This window comes from Carettochelys insculpta, chromosome 9 (genome assembly GCF_033958435.1).
Source record: "Carettochelys insculpta isolate YL-2023 chromosome 9, ASM3395843v1, whole genome shotgun sequence".
Classification (NCBI taxonomy): Eukaryota; Metazoa; Chordata; order Testudines; family Carettochelyidae; genus Carettochelys; species Carettochelys insculpta.
The window spans coordinates 65,315,467-65,335,608 of record NC_134145.1 but is presented as its reverse complement, the minus strand read 5'-3'; the positions used below and the strand labels follow the sequence as shown (position 1 = coordinate 65,335,608).

Genomic DNA, 20,142 nt, shown 5'->3' with positions numbered 1-20,142 from the left:
TTACCTTAGGGTGGGTGTAGGCAGCTGCAGCATCCCTCTGCAGTGAGCTCTGGATGTCTGGGAGGCTGTTGGAGATACTGGTGGAACCATTTTCCTTGTCCCTTGTATTTGGTTCGCTCCAAACTGCATCCACGTTCCCAGGGAATGGCTTGTTCTCTGTGGTGAGGTTTCTGGACAACTCCTGGGAAATTGAGTGAGAAAGTGCAATCTCTGATTTCACTGGTGCGTTACAAAATTCAGACTCTGGGTCACAACACGCTTGGAGCTTGCATCTCTGCTAGCTTGAATGGCACAACTTGGCAGGGTTCGCTCAGTGACTGCCTGTTCTCTGCACTCCCTCTGGGGCTGCGTCTACACGTGCACGCTACTTCGAAGTAGCGGCACCAACTTCGAAATAGCGCCCATCACGGCTACACGTGTTGGGCGCTATTTCGAAGTTGAAATCGCCGTTAGGCGGCGAGATGTCGAAGTCGCTAACCCCATGAGGGGATGGGAATAGCGCCCTACTTCGAAGTTCAACATCGAAGTAGGGAAAGTGTAGACGATCCGCGTCCCACAACATCGAAATAGCGGGGTCCTCCATGGTGGCAATCAGCTGGGGGGTTGAGAGATACTCTCTCTCCAGCCCTTGCGGGGCTCTGTGGTCACCGTGTGCAGCAGCCCTTAGCCCAGGGCTTCTGGCTGCTGCTGCGGCAGCTGGGGACCCATGCTGCATGCCCAGGGTCTGCAACTAGTTGTCGGCTCTGTGTATCTTGCACTGTTTAATGAAAGTGTGTCTGGGAGGGCCCTTTAAGGGAGTGACTTGCTGTTGAGTCTGCCCTGTGACCCTGTCTGCAGCTGTGCCTGGCACCCTTATTTCGATGTGTGCTACTTTGGCATGTAGACGTTCCCTCGCTGCGCCTATTTCGATGTTGGGCTGCGCAATGTCGAAGTTGAACATCGACATTGCCGGCCCTGAAGGACGTGTAGACGCTATTCATCGAAATAGCCTATTTCGATGTCGCTACTTCGAAATTAGCTACTTCGATGTAGCGTGCACGTGTAGACGTAGCCTGGGGCCCCTGGCATGAGCCTGCGTGGTCAGGCAGGACACTGGGTGCAATGAACCTTTGGTCTGACCCAGTGTGGCTGCTCTGATGTTTGCTAGACAAAGAGCTGTGTGTGGCCTTTTTATTCCACAGGACCCATTCCACAGTGAGAACAGGGGGCTTCCCAATGCTGTTCTTACCTACTGGCCACATACAGAGATAAGAAGCCATGAGCAAGACAAGCCACTCCCATGTCTAGTCCCACCCAGAGAGAACTCCCATGGGTGGCAGATAAGGCCCCACCCACACTGTGCCTCAGACTCTCTGCTTCCTCTGCAGCCTGGCTGCAGGGGTTGGGGCTGTGCTGCCCACCTTCCTGGTGCTCCAGGGTTGGCCGGGTTGTTGCCACACTGCCTGCCTGCCTGCCCTCCCTCCCAGAGCCCCAGGGCTGGGGGCTAGCTTGGGGCAGGGGCTCTGGGCTCCAGCAGGCAGGGCGTATGGAAGTGGCAGGGCTGAGGGCTAGCCCGGAGGGGTGGCCGTGGTGGTGGGGCTCGGGGCTCTGGCAGGGTTTGTGGGATGGAATTGGCAGGGCTGGGGATTGGACCAATTGGCTCCTGAATCCTTGGTCCTGTTTTAATCAAATAACATCACAGTCCAATAACACAAGGGTAACTGTCTGAGCCAGCGCCAGGGATGGGACGTGTGGCCGCAGGGGTGGGGGCTCTGTGGGGAAGCAGCTGTTCTGTGCTGTCACAGTCTGAGCTGGTGCTGCCACCTCAGCTCAAAGTGCTGGGGAAAGGCTGACACAACACTCCCTTGGCAGTTACCACCATCCTGGGTGCAATCAAACAGCAAGCCGAGCTGTGCTCAGGACCAGTCTGCAGAAGTTCAAGCTAGTTGCACTGAGTCATGTGCTGTCCCCATCCTCTGGCACCTAAAACCCTCCTGAACTCACTGGCAAGGAGCACTGCCATGGTAGTTAGCTATAGTCTGTCTGGAGAGTATGGCTGGTCCTAGTGCAGGGAACAAGCAGTGAGGATTTTACTTTAACTCAAGGCTGACTTGTTAAAATCAGTTCCTAGAAAGGATTTTGTCTTTATTTCTCTTATAGCATTTCAGACTTTAATACCTTAGACTTGTACTCACTTAAAACCATCCCTTGGTAGTTAAATACCTTGTTTTACTTTGAATCCAAGCTAAGCCAGCACTGTGTTTGAACCAAAGGGGTTGGGTAACTCCTATTAAGGTAGCAAACTGTTGTGCATTGACCCTTTACAGGAGAGAGCTGGGCAGTGCAGAACACCTGTTTCTGTGAACGTCCTAGCCTGGGAGGGTGCTTGGATCGCCCTGGAAGTGGTAACTGAGGCTGGCGGGTGATTGGCAGGCTGCAGTTATCTATGGACAGCAGAGCCAACAGCTTTGCTGGGCCCCTGACAAGGGCAGGGAGGGGCTTCTCTGTGCCCCCAGCAGAGGCAGGGCCTTGGAGGTGGCGGGGCTAGGGTCAGCCAGTCCTCACACCACCCAGCTCTCAGTGCTGCCCAGAGAACACCACTCAGCGCTCCTACGGTCATTTGTAGGACCTGGGGCTCCAGCGTGTGGCTCTCACAGTCAGTGTTGTGTGCAATCATCATGAAACTCACTTCACGTCCATGGGCTTTACAGGCATGTCACTTTAGTAATACCAAAAGGGAAAGAACAACGCGGATGGAAACCAGTGAAATCTGGTAACCTTGCACATGCTGTCCTAGAAAGTGCTGAACTAGAGAGGTTCAGCATCTAGTGCCCAAGAGGAGCAAATAATGGCAAGAGAGGTATATTCTGTCTTGAATTCAGCATATAACACCTCAGAGTGAACATCCATCTTGAAAGATAAGCTACCGGCCTTAACTTAATTTTTAAGTAGGTTTCTCCATAAACCATTTTCTCTTTCATGCCATGTAATAGAGCTGTGGCCAGTAAATCTTTGCACTCTGTTATACTCCAGTAACATCAGGTTCCCAGCACAAATACTGGCGCTTTGCCCTCTCACACTCTGTCCAGGAAAGTGAATCCACATTCCGTTAAATGCAGGCCCACCCCAAAAGACTTAAACATGAGCCAACTGCAATGGATTCAAAACATCAAAATTCCACACACACAGCATCTCGGGAGAGTGTTGCACAACTCGGCCAAGAGGCCAAAGACGAGGCATCTGAAAATGGTGTGTGTGAATGTGGCGTCTTGTGCCACTGGACTGACCACTCCTGGTGATCTACAAAAGAGGGTGAGGGGTACCAATGTTTCTATTGTTATTTGAGACCCCCACCCTGGCTTGACTTCTTCTCTGGCTGCGCCACAATGGGTTTCCTGCGTAACTGTCAGCACAGTGGTGCTTCAGCTTACACGAGGGTTCCATTCCCCTCACCCTCACATCACTCAAACTTTGTGTACATTGGGGGTGGCTTTTCCTCAGAGGAATGCGTATTCTGCAGTCACAGAAGCAGCAGAAGCACCTGGAGCTCCCATTGAAAGGTAAGTCCTGGATGGTGGGGGTGCTTTGGGGAGGGTTAAGACTGATGGTGGGTTGGAGCCATGGGAGAGCAGCAGGAGTGTTAAGCCTGGGGTTGGTTAGGGTTGCAGGAGGTGGAGTTGTGCCAGAGCCACGCGATGGGGGGGCGGTTGAACTGAGACAGGGCAGGGGAGAATTTGAGCTATAGCCACGCACAGGGGTGGTGAGCTAGGCCATGGAGGCATTGAATAGGGGCCACGTGTGTGTGTGGTGAGCCAGAGCTGTGCACAGGTGGGTTGAGCTTGAGCTGCCCACGGAGGTGGGGGTTGAGCCAGAGCTGCAGTGGGGGTGTTGAGCTGGAGTCATGCCTGGGGGATGAGCTGGTGGGGGGTTTGAACCAGGGCAGGGGGAGTGTTGAGCTGGAGTCATGCCTGGGTGATGAGCCGGTGGGGGGTTTGAACCAGAGCAGGGGGGTTGGTGAGCTGGAGTCATGCCTGGGTGATGAGCTGGTGGGGGGTTTGAACCAGAGCAGGGGGGTTGGTGAGCTGGAGTCATGCCTGGGTGATGAGCCAGTGGGGGGGTTTGAACCAGAGCAGGGGGGTTGGTGAGCTGGAGTCATGCTTGGGTGATGAGCCGGTGGGGGGTTTGAACCAGAGCAGGGGGGTTGGTGAGCTGGAGTCATGCTTGGGTGATGAGCCGGTGGGGGGGTTTGAACCAGAGCAGGGGGAGTGTTGAGCTGGATAAAAAAGAATATAGAATATTGGAAATGCACATCTCCTAGAATTGGAAGGGACCTTGGGAGGTCATCTAGTCCATCCCCCTGCCCCCCTTGGCAGGACCAAGCATCATCCCTGACATCTATTTGCCCCAATCCCTAAATGGGCTCCCCAAGGATTGGGCTCACAACCCTGGGTATAACAGGCCACTGCTCAAACAACTGAGCTATCCCTCCCCCCAGTCCAGGCACGAGGAGTGGGGGGTTGAGCCAGAGCCACGAATGGGGTTGGTGAGCCGAAGCCCTGCTCGGGTGGTGAGCAGGGCTGGCGGGAGTTGAACTGGGGGCTGAGAGGAGTGAGATTTTGAGCTGCCCTTAACTCACGTTAACGTGAGTTAAGCACCACTCGAAATAGTGCATTTCGAGGGTTTACTGTGTTTCAAAAGGCAGAAATGACTTGACAGAATAAGGGGCAGACTTGTGCTCACTGCTCCCCACTACAAAGTTCTGCTTTCCCTGTGCCTGTGAATTTGCTGCAGGAAGAACAAGGATGTTGGAACCACGACCTGCATGGAGATAGATGAGCAAAAGTTTGCCCTAGCAGAGGATACAAAAGGCCAGATTCAGCTGTCAGTTTCCCCTGGTGTAAATCTGGAGCAACTCTTCTGAATTCAGGACTTGGCCCAAGATGAGTGTAAGTTAATTAGTCTTGAGGAAATTACATGACCAAATTCTTCTTTTGATTACACCCAGGCAGCCCTGCTGAACTTGTCTCATCACTCCCAGCTCCCTACATCTTATCACCCCAGAGTCACAGAGTTGGAGACACCAGGGTAGTTTCTTAAGTAGCCACTCTCATCCCATGACCACAATGTACCTGACAAACACTCAAGTGCTCTGAACACCATGGAAAAAGTCTCTTTGCCCGCTCTGCATGTGCCTCTTTCTAGGGTGACCATACCTCGCTGTCACAAATATGGGACAGGGAGATACGGTGAGGAGCAGCTCCTCCCAGCTCCACCAAGCCCTAGGAAGAAAGCAGCAGCCGCTGTCTCTGCCCAGGAGCCCAGGGAAGTGGCAGCCGCCGGCCTGCCCCAGGCAAGTGGCAGGGACACAGCGGCCACCCATGCTCCCCTGCAGCTCAGGGAAGTGACTCCCAGCAGCAGTCATGTGTGCACAGCTACTGGCGGAAAAGGTCAGCAGAGTTGGGTTCAAATACGGGACAACTAGTCCCTCTTAAAAACTAAGTAGGGATGCCTTTTTGGAGTCCCAAATACGGGACTATTCCACCTAACATGGGATGGATGGTCACCCTACTCTTTCCTGCTCTACATTCATTCTGTGCCTGGAGTTTCCAGTGCCATCAATACAACTAGTGCAACACACAACAGATGTCTGCAGAGCCCTGCCTAACCACAGATATCTGTGGGTAGTGGAATGAATACCTGCACAAGGCTCTCCCCAGCTCTGCTGGGCTGCCTGGTGGAGGGGGAGGCAGTGCCAGGGCACGCCCCTGCACTGCAGACAGCAAAACGATGAAAAGGCTGAGTCCTAACTCTCGCTGCAGGAAGAGGCCGTGTGCCAGCCCTCTCTCCCTTCCCCTGCCTGGTGAGCATTGGCCTCCAGTGCCTTGGCTCCCAGTCCCCGCGGCTCCTTAACCCCAGTCCCTGCTTTCATGCTGCCTGCCTCTCTCCCCTACACAACCCTGCCCCTCTCCAATGTTGGGGTTTCATCCCTGCCCATCAAGAAGTTCCACAGGTTGTCTGTACCTTGTGTGAACAAGTATTTCCTTTTGTTTGCTTTAAACCTGCTGCCTGCCTACTGCCTCTCAAGACTACCTGGAAATGGATGCTCATGCCATAGTCAGATAAAACTGTACATGGCACTAGGGGATTAGAAAGCCTGGCAGAATTGGAGTTGTATGCTTTAGACCAGTGTTTCTGAACTTTTTTTTTTAATATATATATATATATATATATATATATATATATATATATAGGTACCACTTTAAAAATATAAGAACCCCCAGACTTCTCAAGTGCCTCTTCGGGTACGCATACCAACAGTTAAGAAACATGGTCCTACAGTGATCTGAAGTCTTGAAACATGTAATTCAGCTTTTCCAGATTCCTGTACCCTTTGCAGGAACCAGATTTGTTTTGCGTAACACCAAGTTACACCTCACTTAAAAACTACTTCCAAAAACATGCTAAATATCACAGAAGGCTACTACTGAAAACTTGCTGACTTTCTACCATCTTATTACCAAATAAATAAATTGGAATAGAAATATTGTACTTACATTTCAGCGTAAGGCATATGAAGCAGTAGGAACAAGTCATTGTCTGACTGAAATTTTAGATTGTACTGACTTTACTAGTGTTTTTTATGTAGCCTGTTGTAAAACTAGGCACATTTCTAGATCAGCTGAAGTACCTCCTGGAAGGCTACACACTGTGTGAACAAATACTTCCTTTCCTATGTTTTAAACCTTCAGCCTATTAATTTCATTTCACGACCTCCCTCCCCCAGTTCTTGCGTTATGAGTAAATAATACTTCCTTATTTGCTTTCTAAACATCAGTCATGCTTTATAGACCTCAATCATAACACTTATTTGTCTCTTATCCAAGATGAAAATTCCCAATCTTATTAATCTCTCCTCATATGGAAGCCATTGCATGCCCCTAATAACTTTTGTTGTACTTTCCTGAATTGTTTTCGTATCCCAATAGATCTTTTTTACTAAGATGGGGTGACCATATCTGCATGCAGTAGTCAAGATGCGCATGCACCATGGATTTACATTGAGGCAGTATGATATTTTCCGGTCTTATTCTCTAACCATTTCTTAAGGATTCACATAATTCTATTTGCTATTTTGACAGCAGCTGAACATTGAATGGATGCTTTCCAAGAGCTATCCACAATGACTCCGAGCTCTCTCTATTGGGTGGTTGTACAGTAAAGTGATGTCATCATTTTGTGTCTATAGTTGGGATTATGTTTTCCAGTGTGCACTACTTTGCATTTATCAACACTGAATTTCACCTGCATTTGTGTTGCCCAGTCATGCTGTTTTGTGAGCTCTCTTTGTAACTCTTGGCAGTCTGCTTGGGACTTAACTTGGACATTGCTTACACTGGAAGTTTACAGGATTACCTTCTCTGGAACGAGGAACTCTCAGGAGTGTCCCAAGAGACCACACTTGTTTACAGTAACCTACATGCAGGACAGGAGTCACCAGATTCACAAACACAGCACCAAACTCCACACCCTGAATCTCCTTTCGAGAGACCCTTTTCATTGATCTGCCTCAACTGTTTTACAAAATGTCATGTGTGTTTGTGTCTGACTAGAACGTGATCTTTCACCACACCCATGGATTACTAGAAACAGGCTCTGCATAGCCAACCCCAGAATTCAAAAACCATGAGTCACACCCCAAAAAATCATGAAGCTCTTCAAAAACAAAGCGTTTGAAATTCTTATTGTTTAGTCTTTAAAACTCAGGTCACATTTCCAAGCTTTTCTTCATAACCACAAGACCTTCTTTCTCTTTTGAAATGAGAGATGAGATTCTCACAAAAATGTTGTGATTCCAGAAATTGGGGCTTTAAGAAGAGAATGAAATATCTGAAGGCTTGTGAGAACTGGCAACACGGGCTGGGGAGTTTTTTTTTAAAAACTCTTAAATAATTTAGGAATTTATGTTCCATTTTCAAAAGTGACTTAAGCACTTAGGAATCTAAGCCTCAGTGAAAGACAACAGAACTTAGGCATCTATGGACCATGTTCAAAGGTCTTTAAGCCTCTAAAGCAACAACCGGGCATCAAGCAGGATTTGTAAAAAAAATATGCATTTTTAGGTGCCTAAAGACCCTTAACAAACTCAATTATTTCTGAAAACATTACCCCTTGATTTCTTTTCTCTAAATGTCGAATCAGAGGTCATGATGAGTGTGGCCACATGGTTAGTGAAATGGTGGTGAATTACCAATTCTCCCACCAGGAATGGAAAGCCACGATTTGGCTCCAGAAGCCAAACAATTAGGTGCCACTTCATTTTGCATGATATCGTCTCTAACTCAACAACCCAAAGCGAAAGAAATGGACCTCATCTTACCTCCTCTAGCTTCTCCACTCGGCCCACCAATTTTGTTGTGACGGAGTGCAACTTTAGGAGGTCTAAGCCATAGAAAGCACTTTCTAGCATGTCTACGATGGAGGATAGCTGTAAAACAAAGGTGAAATAATGTTAATCAAGATGGGATTTGCATCTTTCTCTCCCCCACCCCCAATTCTTCCCTACTATGCAATATCATCTTGGCTTTAAGACACAATTTTCCTTTCATAGCTGCAGCCTAGAGAATTTTGGAATTAGAAGACAACATTCAAAGTCAAGCTGAGCATTTTAGGGATTTACAGGGGCACAACAGCCGCTGCATTTACAACAGCCAACACAGGCACTGACTTGCAAAACTGCCTGGGGGGTCCCCAAACCCTCAAGGCCCCACCCCCACCCTGCCTCTTCCTGCCCCCTCCCCTAAGCATGCTGCATCCTCATTTCTCCTCCTCCCAGAGCTTCCCCAATACCATGAAACAGCTGATTGTGATGAGCAGAAGGTGCAAAAAGAGAGGGAGAGTTGCTGAGCTGCAGGGCCCTTTGGTGGGAAGGAGGCACTGGGGGAGTGGGGTGCTGATTGGGGGCTGCCAGTACCGCTATGTTTTTGTCTCTACAGGTGCTCCCAGTCTGGAGTACCTGCACAGTTAATGCCTATGCTAGCCAGTGTTAAAATTAGTACATAGTGTAAGGATTTATACTGTTCACCAACTAGGACAACCATGGTACAGAGACTCTAGAAGAATTCCACAGAGACTTTAACAATCTACACTCCACCATCACCTTATGCCTCGATTACTCCACGCAAGAGAGACATTTCCTGGACACTACAGTACAAATCAAGGATGGCCTGATCAGTACCACACTCTACCGAAAACCTACTGGTCGCTATACTTACCTACACCCTTCTAGCTTCCATCCTGCACACATAACTAGATCCATTGTTTACAGTCAAGCTCTTAGATACAATCGCATTTGCTCTGATCCAACTGACAGAGACCAAAAACTACAAGATCTTTACCAAATATTCATAAACCCGAATTACCCACCAGGAGAAGTAAAAAAACAAATCAACAGGGCCAGACAAATACCCAGAGACCAGCTACTCCAAGATTGGCCCGAAAAAGCCAAGAACAGAACACCACTGGTCATTACCTACAGCCCCCAACTCAAACCACTGCAACGAATTATTAAAGACCTACAACCTATCCTTAATCAGGATGCCACACTCCAGAAGGCCCTGGGTGACATGCCTGTCCTCTCCTACAGACAACCTACCAACCTCATGAGGATCCTCACCAACAGCCACAGTCTGTACCCCAGGAATACCAGTACTGGAACCTTTCCTTGCAACAAAGCCTGCTGCCAGCTTTGTCCACATACCTTCTCTGGAAATACCATCACTGGACCTAACCAGGTTATTCACAGAATCACGGGCACTTTCTCATGCTCCTCTACTAACATCATATATGCCATCATGTGCCAACAATGCCCAGATGCTTTGTATATTGGACAGACTTCTAACTCCCTTAGACAAAGGATTAATGGGCACAAAACAGACATCAAAACACTCCGGATCCACAAACCTGTTAGTCAACATTTTAATGGAATGGGCCATTCTGTTAAAGACTTAAAAGTATGTGTGTTACTGAAAAAAAAATTTCACACCGCTATTCAAAGGGAAACAGCCAAGCTGTCTTTTATATTCAAATTCGGCACATTAACACGTGGTTTGAACAGGGATGGAAAGTTTCTGAGTCACTATAGGGGCTCATATGCATACGTGACTTAATCTAATTCTTGACCTTCCGCCCCACAACCCTTTCACTCTCTGATTTGCTCACCTTGATCATTTTTTTTCTGATTTGTCCTCCTTGATTACTGTTTTTGGTTCTCTGTGCCTTAAATATTGAGTCTGTTCTGGTACCATTGAAGAAGTGGGTCTGTCCCACGAAAGCTCACCTAATAAATTACTTTGTTAAAGTGCTACTTGACTGCTTTTTTGTTTTGATAGTATATAGACTAGCATGGCTCTCTCTCTCTCTGCTACTATTCAAACAGGAAGGTATTACACAGTTAGGCAATTTAGAGCATGAATGGCTACACCTCCTCTTAGCATACACACTGGCCACCACTCAAGAAAGAACATGGGACAAGCCAGATTACTGCTTAACACTAGTGTGGCACATCTTCAATAGACACGGGGGGAAAATGACAGCTATAACAATGGGATATAAATAATGAAACAGCATTGGCTGGGATTGTGGGTGGCCTCCTCTGAGTTCAGGAGGGTGGGTTCAGCTCCCACCATATGTTTCAGCTTATCTGGATGTGCCATGAGAACAGGCTCTCTTCTAGCTGTTCCAGCATTTTTGTTCTCTTCCACCCCAGAGCAGCACACAAGTGCACAGGATTAAACAAAACTTGGCACACTGCAGACCCTGAAAAAGGTTTGAGATCAAGACTTGGGCATGGGACTCAAGATAGAAAAGGCAGCACTCTACAGAGATCCACGCACAAACACCATCCACAATTCCAGACTGTCTAGCTAATGCTCTGAAAGAATCATCAGCAGTGAAAAGTTGATGAGGTGTACATTAGCCTAATTAAAATTAACATCCTGCTGAGGCTTCAGCATTTCCTCCAGCTTTAACTCATCAGATGCCTCTTCTGGAAAAGGAAGCAGCTGGACTGAATTTGTCGAGCATTCATTTAACCAAGAAAGCCCCCCCGCCCCCCACAGCCCACTAAAACCACAGGGAGGTGATGCAAATGGAAAATTAAATCTCCAGGCAGCAGCACCACAGTCCCAAGGAGCTTGACTCTGTACAGTCATCCACTGAAATGGTCCAGTTCAATCTGCGGGTATTGCTCTTTGTCTTTTCTCCCTTTTCCCCACCCAGTTCTGTGACCCTGGATGACACCAGCTATATCACTAAGATTCACACAGCAAATAGTGCTTCATCTCCTACCACAGAAGACTCCAGAGGCTTGTCCCTGGCCAGTTTAACATCAGTTTTCTGAGACAGGAACATAATACTTTTGCAGTGTACCAAACACTGCTTCTTTGATTCTACACTTATGAGTTCCTGCTAAGCTCAAAATAAACACACTGTCTGTTAGCCGGTGGCCGGGTAATGTGCGGTGAGGTACCAACTATGCCCTTGTTACCATCCGAGTCTTTAACTGCTAGAGCGCAGGGCTCCTTCACAGCGGGCAGCCTGGGCCAGGCTGACGGATGCCCCGGGGTCCTAAACACCCGAGTCTTTTACTGCTAGAGCAGGGAGCTCCTTCACAGCAGGCAGCCAGGATTGACTGACGGGCGCCCCAGGAGTCTGCCCCATGGAGGCGGCACGACTCTACGCTAGGCTCTCAGCACCCCCACCTATGGCCAGGCTGTGGTAACCAAACGGTTAAAGTTCTTTTGATTGTGCCGGCTGTGTTGGAGTGACAAAGAGTAACAGCAGTCAGGCTTAGATCTTAGCTAGTTGCAAGTTTATTAAGCTACAGTTATAAGCGTGCGGTTACAAAAGGCTATTGTCTACTTCTTATATGCTAGCAGAGTACAGGTGTTAACAGATTACATTACAATCCAATACAACGACATCAATCTATAGAGCTCTAATTCTTTAACTGTGTACACCAAAAAGAGACCTTAATGTGGGTACATCTTACCCTCCTTGTGTCTCTCGATACCAGCGTAGCCAAGCCAGGATCGGTCACTCAATTCCGCAGAAAGACGAATACGAGGTTGGACATCCCCCGTTGTGGACCTCGGGAGGCAATCACCTGACCCAACCAGCAGGTAGTTGGTGGGAATGCACTCAGAGTCAGTGTGCTGCTGGGCCCATCTTTATACCCCTTGGGTCACATATGCTCTTTCTTATCTATGGTGTCAGAACGTACTGGTCTGTCTTTTGTGACGCCAGTTTTTACAAGGGCAATTCTTAGCAATTTGGGAGTACAGGACATTCTTTTACAAGGGTGGAGATTTCTATACTGGGATAACTGTGTGGTGCATCACTCCATTAATGCCAGCCAACGGCAGTTCTCTGAGGCCCTTCGTTAACGGTTAGCCTGCTAGCCCTCTATCTGTGTTTTCTGTTTCTCAGGGTCATGATGAGCCAGCACATCTGGGCCCCTTTAGGAAGGCATCAAAGATTGTGCTGTTTAACTGCTTTTCAGTGCCCTGTGTGCTCTGAGGCACCTTAGAGGGGAGGCAAAAGCTGGTCTGTAGTGGGGAGATTTTTGTCTGGCTACACTGTCATAGGAGATTTGACAAAACACAAAGATGGTACCAATTTGAGATTTCTAAAAATAGCTACAGTACTCAACCCAAGGTTTAAGGATCTAAAGTGCTGTCCAAAATCTGACAGGGAGGTGTGAAACATGCCCTCAGAAGCTCTTAAAGAGCAATACTCCAATGTAGAAACTACAGAACCTGAACCACCACAAAAAAAAAAGTCTTCTGCTGGTGACATCTGACTTAGACGATGAAAATGAAAATGCACTGGTCTGTTCTGCTTTGGCTCATTATCAAGTAAAACCCATCAACAGCATGGACACACATCCTCTGGAATGGTGGTTGAAAAATATTCTCTCCCTGTATCTTTGTATTTTGGGATCAGAGTGCTAACCAGAGACCTCTGACAATGGACCTTAATCCAGGCAACACTCTGAGCAGAGCTAGTGTCCTGCCATCCCAGGCTCTGTGGCAACCCCGCTAAGCCTGCCACCAGGCCAGACTTTGTGCTAAATGACAGTGCAACTTTTTGTGACAGTCTGCTTTGTGGAGATTCACCTACTCTCCATTAGGAACTGGACTGAGACCATCAACAGATCTTACATAAAGTACCAAACAACCATCAGATCATTACATTGTTGATATGTTAGAGGCTGGATATGCACCACTGACCTAGCAAAGAAAAGTTGTAGAGTCCATTGACAGCCCTGCCAGCCATCCAGTCCTGAACAACTGTGCATTGAAGAGCAAAGACTGCAGGCCACCCCTGCAGCAGGAGAGACTGTACCTTGGATGGGAAACTAAACAGGAGCTCCGGGTCTGGCACTGTGACAGAAAGAGAACATGATGCTTGGAGGTCTAAACACGAGAGTAAAGGAGGGAGGTGATTTTCTCTCTGTATATGGCCTTGGTGAGACTAATGCCCAAATCTTACAAAGGACGTCGAAAAATTAGAAAAGGTGCAAAAAAGAGCCGGTAAAATTCTGGAGAGCTCCAGCTCCATCATTTCATCTTAATAAAAACATCGAGTGGTGACTTGATCTGGGGGTTGCCAAAACCCCCACAGGGAGAAAACAGTGGATACTAAAGGGCTCTTTAATCGAGCAGAGAAAGGCAGAACAAGAACCCATGGCTGGAAGTTGAAGCCACAGCAACCCCAATGGTAAATAAGGCCACATTTCTAACAGGCAGGGCGATTACCTACTGGGACAAATGCCCAAGGGAAGCGATGGATTCTCCATTCCTTGCTGTTTTCAAATCCAACCTTTCTGGAAGGTTCATGGTATTGCACTCTGTGGGTTGCGCTGCAAAGATGTCTGCAAGAGAGACCTCAGAGAGGTACCATCAAGCTGGACAACTGGGAAGAACTAGCAGACGACCGCAGCAGATGGAGGCAGGGGTTACACAAGGCCCTTCAGAAGGGCGAGATGAGAATCAGACAGCTAGCAGAGGAGAAGCGAGCGCACAGAAACCACACTAAGGACTTGCCAGATACCCACCACATCTGCAAGAGATGCAGCAAGGACTGTCACTCTCGTGTGGGTCTTCATAGTCACAGTAGACACTGTAAATGAAGTCCTCAATTGAAACTATTAAGGGCACGATCCATAGTCTATGCAGACTGAAGGATGCCTACTACTACTATTCTGTGGGTAACACAGGACAGTCTCGGGGGACCCTTCTGGCCTTAATATCTATGACTCAGTGATTCGTTTCCCAAGGCAAAAGCTTAGAACCCACTAGTGCCCGTCTTTCCCTGCCTGGGTTTTCAGTATGTGGTTTCCTCTTGGACAAGAAATGTCACTGGCCTGTCTGGCAACAGCAAACATTGCCCACTGGGAGAGAGAGCCTGGTCTTACAGCTTCTGCAGCTCAATTTCTGCTGCAAAAAAAGTTTGGCTAACTCTGCTGAGGGATCATTCTGAACTGAGCTGGCAGGGCTCAGCCCGTTCCTAGATGACAAATATCCATGCCACAACTGGCAGGAAGCTGAACTAGTGATGAAGAAAGAACTCCTAGGCAGGCTCTCACTCCGTGCTGGGCCTGGGACAGGCTGCTCTGCAAGAAGCTCACACTGCTGTTGCATGCCTGGGGATAAACAGAACTTCAGCATATGGGTCTGTCACCTGAATTTCAAACTACCTCACAAAAAAGAGACCGACCCTCGGCAGCTGCTAAGCCCACAGACTTGTTGATTACTGTTCACTGTGTCATTGGAAAGCAAAGAGGTAATACAGTAAACCCTCGAAATGCATGATTGCAAATTGCGCTTAACTCTTATTAATGCGAGTTAAGCGCCACTCGAAATCCCGCTTCCACTGGCCCTGGCTCAACCCCCTCGGCCCTGGTTTGATCCCCTCCCAGCCCCGCTCACCACCCACACATGGCTCCGGCTAATCCTGCACCTGGCTCCGGCTCACCACCCCTCACGCACGGCTCCGGCTCAACCCAGCCCAGCCCTCATTCAACGCCCCTCCGCCGGCTCACCTCCTGCACATGGCTCCAGCTAACCCTGCACCACTGCACCCGGCTCTGGCTCACCACCCCTCACACGCGGCTCCATCTCAATCCCTCCCAGACCTCGTTCAAACCCCCTGCCAGCTCACCACCTGACCATGGCCCAGCTCACCTCCCCCACTTGTGGCTCTGGCTCAACCCCCACTCTGTGTGCAGCTAGGGCTCAACCCCCCTGCCCCAGTTCAAACCCCCTGCGACCTGGCTCATCACCCCCATATGTGGCTCCGGCTCAAACCCCCGCCCCCGTGTGCGGCTCCAGCTCAAATCCCCACCCTCTGTGCCCCTGCAGCTCCAACCCATCCCCAAACTCCAGGACTTACCTTTCAAAAGGAGCTGCAGGTGCTCCTGCTGCTTCCATGGCTGCAGAACATGCATTCTGCTGGGGAAAAAGCTGCCCCTGACTTACACAAAGTTCCAGTTACACGAGGGTGAGTAAATCGAGGCCTACTGTATGTTATTGTAGAGTCACAAAAAATCAAAATGGGAAAGACCTACTGACCGTTTCATCCTGCACCAGTGCAACAATGATCGTAGATTTTCATTGTTACCTTTATCCCGAGGCAACCCAGAATGCCTTATAGACTCATCTGTACACACACCTCCAATGGAGTGCAGTGCAGTCACTGCTTAACACAGGGAAGTGCCATCCTTGGCTCCACTCACTCTGGGGCTCAGAATCCACAGAAGAGCAAATGAGAATTTCACATGGCCAGAGCTATAGCACCCTGAGAAAACAATGCACCTCAAGGATTGAGTGTCAGCTTTAGGAGTGACTCCACTGTGGTGTGTTCATTAAATCACTCCCTTATGGCTCCTTTAAGCTAGACTGATGTATAAAACAGGCAGAGACAGGAGCAGCCAAGAGAGAACATTTGCAAAAATCCATCTGATAATTAAAGTGCAGCAAAAGCAGGAAAACAGCTTTAAAAGATACTGGTGATGTTATTCTGAGTTGGCAAAGCCTACTGGGCTAGGTTTCAGGCTGGAACAGGCAATATCTGTCATGGATATTCTATACTTTCAGGGCAACATTCTTCTCCCCAATCCACTCATTAATAGCTTTTCAACATTACAGATTTCAGATCTATTGCGCATTCTGTACTCTTCTGCATGCATCGGGAGAGCATGAATCCATCCATCAGGAAGGGTATGTCCCAGCTCCAACCAGCCCTGCCCCTACCACCCCATGGAGACCTGAGCCCCTCACTGCAACCAGAGGTGCCTCACCCCAGCCTCTCCAGCACAAGTAGCAACCCATCCACTGGTCCGAGCCCCACACCCACACTAGCCCCAGCTGGCTTTTGGGGGAGAGGCTGAGCGAGGGTGGAAAGAGGGGCAGCATGCAGAGGGCCACGGGGGAAGTGCAGGTGTGGAGAAGGGCCTCAGGGTGGGAGCCTGGCTGTCCAGAGAGGCAGCCTTCTCTGGTCTATGATACCTGCCATTCATGTCTGCCTGTGCAACTTCCACAGACGCCAGCAGTACTTCTACACTGAGTCAGTACAAATCACTGCTGTGCAGGTAGGAGCTATGCTGTGCATAGTGCTGAGGAAAGCATTGTCTTTCTTTCATCTGGGGACATTTTAGTGCTCCCTAGCTGGTGGCAGCAGTTTCCCTCGTGTAGATGAGACTTCCCGCACATCATTACAGCCAAAACTTGTTAGCAGCAGCTTTGCCCTCAGAGGCAATTGATCTAGGTTAGCATACCATCTAACGGAGCTGAGCCATGCCTGTTTCAACTGCACATTGTCTTTTGCAACCATGTACTCCTGCAGAAAAGGAAGGAGACTGGTACCTTTAAGTCACTGCTCTCTGCTTCCCGCAGCTTCTTCAACCTGAAGTCCCCCTCACAAGGATTCAGAGCAGAAGGAGGAGCCACACAGGCACACTTGCAGTCAGGCCCTGATGTGATGGTTTCTACAGTGTAAAAATCCTCTGCTTTGGAAGCGCCTTCATTAATTCTTTGGCATGCGCCTCGGCCCAGGGGTCTGACCAGACACTTGCACTGACAGTTGGAGCCTTCAGATACTGCTTTCACCTTGTCATAGTCACCTAGCAACTAATCACAAAAAAACCACAATGCATCAGTGTGCACCTAACATCAGATTTTGCTTTTTGTTTGCTTTGTAAAGTTTTAGTGAGAGCTTAGACACTCTGACCCTTGCAGAAACAGGTCACTGCTTACACAGATTGCTGACTCTAACATTTCCTTGAGAGTGCTTGGATTTTTGCTCCTTAGCTATTTGGGAAAGAGGTATTTCTGGGGGTGGAGGGGTATTTCCTTTCACCCATGAAAAAGATACTGCTCAAACCCAAACACTGGTTAGCTACAAAGGGTTTGGCTATGTTAAAATTTAAACAAAAGGACAAAGCCACCAGAATGTATATTAATACCCTGATTTTATCAGTTAATCTACCAAATTTTTTGCAACTACCTAGAAGGTGCCCTACTTGGGTGGGTTTTAGGAGTTAAGGGAGTCGATTTGTGGTCTAGAATAGTGCATAAATATAACCCATTTACTTCCTATCAATGTGTCATTTCTAATACCCATGTACTTCCTGGTAATATATCATTGCTAATAGTCTTCTACAGTTCCAGGGGTCTCCTTCATGGCAGTTCACAGAAATCAGTCATGAAACTTAAGTACAAAATAACTTGGCTGTATGTTTTCAATATTCATCTAAATTAGCTGTTTTCAGGGATAGGCGGTGCAGTGCAAGATGTTTGCCAAATCTAGACCAGAACACACCCTGAACTCTGCTGCTTTAATCCAGATGCTCTTGTCTTGAGACAAGGGCTGGGGGCAGGGGGAGGCGGTAATATCTTTGATTGGACCAACTTCTGTGGGTGAGAGAGACAAGTTTGCACGCAGGTCTGACTGGTGTACAAAACACACAGACACCAGAGCAGCCAAGACTTATGGTCCGAAGAATAGCTCAGAACGAGCTGGAAGGCTCACTTCTCTCACCCACAGAAACTGGTCCAGTACAAATTACAGCCCCACCAGCTTGTCAGGCTAACATTCTGGGACCAAGAGGCTACCCAGTGGTTCTCAAAGGGTTGCACTGGTGACCCCTTTCACACCACTGACCACCCCCTGTAAGTAGCAGAGAGGTAGTCGTGTTAGTCTGTAGCTGCAAAAACAAGAAGTCCCGTGGCACTGTATACGCTAACTGATTTTTTTGAGCATAAGCTTTCGTGGGCAAAGACCTGCTTCATCAGATGCATCAAAGTAAAAAGTAAAAGCACATTTCTATAGGAATACAATTACAAAGGCAGGAGGTGAAGGGGGCCTGCGGGGAGGCTGACAGGTCACGGTCCCCAGCGTCAGAAGCTCCAGGCTGACTGGTGCCCCTGGGATATTCCCACTTGTAGTCAGCCTGTCAGCAGAGGGGCTGAGAGTTGATTCTCCAGTTCCCTCTGCAGCAGCTCCTCGGCCGCAGGTAAAGCCCCGGAGAAGGACGGGTATTAACATGGGAGCGATCATTAGGCATGTGCAGCGCCGAGCACTGGGGAATAACGAACCCCTCCGGCTCCCCGCGCCCCGGCAGCGAACAGGGGCCGCGCTTGGCACCGCCGGGAGCTAAGACGCGCGGCCGGGCCGGGGCTCACCAAGCCTGCTGGCGGTACCTGGGACAGGACGTTCTCCTGGTTGTCCGCTTCGTTCTGCAGCAGCTCGTCCTCCGGGAGCCCGGCGGGCGGCGCGGCGGGCCGGGTGGGGGGCGCGCTCCAGTCCGCAGCCGCCAGCGCCGCGCAGCAGCACAGCAGCACCAGCGGCGGGGCCATGGGGCTCCGGGCGCTCCCGCGGGCTAGGGGCGCAGCCGGGGCGCGCCGCACATGTCCCAGCCGGCCAGGCGCAGGCTCCGCTGGCGCAGGCGGCCGCGCTTCCCCGGCGAGTGGCGGCGGCGGCGCAGGGCAGGGGCAGGGGCAGGAGGAGGAGCCAGGCTGTCGCGGCTCGCTCGGCCGGGGCTGCGGCGAGGCTGAGGCCCGGCTCAGCGGGGAGGCTCGGCGGGAGCGGGGCGCATTGCGGGCTCGGGGCGGGCGGCCGAGCAGCACGTGCAGTTGTGTCCGAGGTCGCGGCAGGCTGAGCCCCCGGATCTCCCCGGGCAGCGCCGGACCCGGGCTCCGCGCTCACACCTGGCCTGGCCGGTCGCCCCGCTCCCGGGCGCCGCGTGGGACTGCAGCAGCAGCAGCCCCGGCGGGGTGCCGGCTCCCGGCCGCCGCAGCCCGTGGGACACAGGCCGCGGAGAGACTCCTGCCGCCCCCCAGCTGCGGCTTTGCAGCCCGGGGCTCGCCTCCGCTCGGCGCCTCTCGGGGATTCGTTCCCACGATGGGAGCGCGGTGCCCCCCGGTGGCAGCTACGTGGCTGCACCGCGCTGCTCGCGGCTTGGAACCGCGCTCCGACTCGCTCCGAAGAACGTGTGTTTAGGGGAGGGCCCGGCTGCCGATACGCACTGCCGGCTGTGCTTGGGGTGGTCCCTGCACCCGTGTGGGCAGGCGTGGTGGCTTGCGGGGGGCTGTAGGGTTTCGGTTTGATGCTGGTTGTGGTGTCCAGGACGTTAATTCTCAGAGGTGCCGATCTGTTCGTCTGTGAGGTGCCACAAGGCTGCAGGAACTTAATGTTGGCGTCGGGGTGTTCGGGCTTCATAGATGGGTGGTGGTGGGAAGGGCCACTGGAAGGGTTAGGACTCCTCCCCTGGTGGCAGTCCGGTGAGTGCACTGCTGCTACCAGAGCCACAGATCCATGCTCAGGCTGCTGCCTTCCTTCAGCACGGGCTGCTGAGCGAGACAAGCTTTCCCTGCACACTGAACACTTCCTTTGGACAACTAGTGTATCAACCCTGCAGCCACCTGGGCAGCCAAGAACGCCATAAACTCACCTCACTCACCAGTGAGCTACTCCCTCATTCAGCACACCTCTCTAATAGCCTGGGGCGGGGGGGCTACACCCCCATGGCCCACTGCAAGGCAGTGGATGCCTGGCCCACCACAGGCCTTTACTTGCTCTCCTCAACAAAGGTGAAAGGACAAA

The 20,142-nt window shown here is 50.3% G+C and overlaps 1 protein-coding gene and 1 long non-coding RNA gene across 3 annotated transcripts in view; one reads left to right on the top strand and one right to left on the bottom strand.

Moving 5' to 3' along the window:
- The window catches only part of OLFML2B (olfactomedin like 2B), a 42,003-nt gene extending 22,545 nt beyond the window's left edge, over positions 1-19,458 (bottom strand). The window contains exons 1-4 of one of the 2 annotated variants that reach the window (XM_075002743.1): positions 18,723-19,458; positions 16,905-17,168; positions 8,357-8,464; positions 5-181 (exon numbers count right to left, since the gene is read on the bottom strand). In XM_075002743.1, coding sequence (XP_074858844.1) covers positions 5-181; positions 8,357-8,464; positions 16,905-17,168; positions 18,723-18,896 — 723 coding nt within the window. In that variant the 5' untranslated portion in view covers positions 18,897-19,458. The remainder of the gene's footprint in view (positions 1-4; positions 182-8,356; positions 8,465-16,904; positions 17,169-18,722) is intronic. The other variant, XM_075002744.1, reaches the window with a different exon arrangement.
- Positions 2,990-10,340, top strand: LOC142017652 (uncharacterized). Its single transcript, XR_012646572.1, has 3 exons — positions 2,990-3,539; positions 4,771-4,925; positions 9,069-10,340. It is a non-coding gene; the product is annotated as an uncharacterized LOC142017652 (long non-coding RNA).
- Positions 19,459-20,142: the final 684 nt, after the last annotated feature.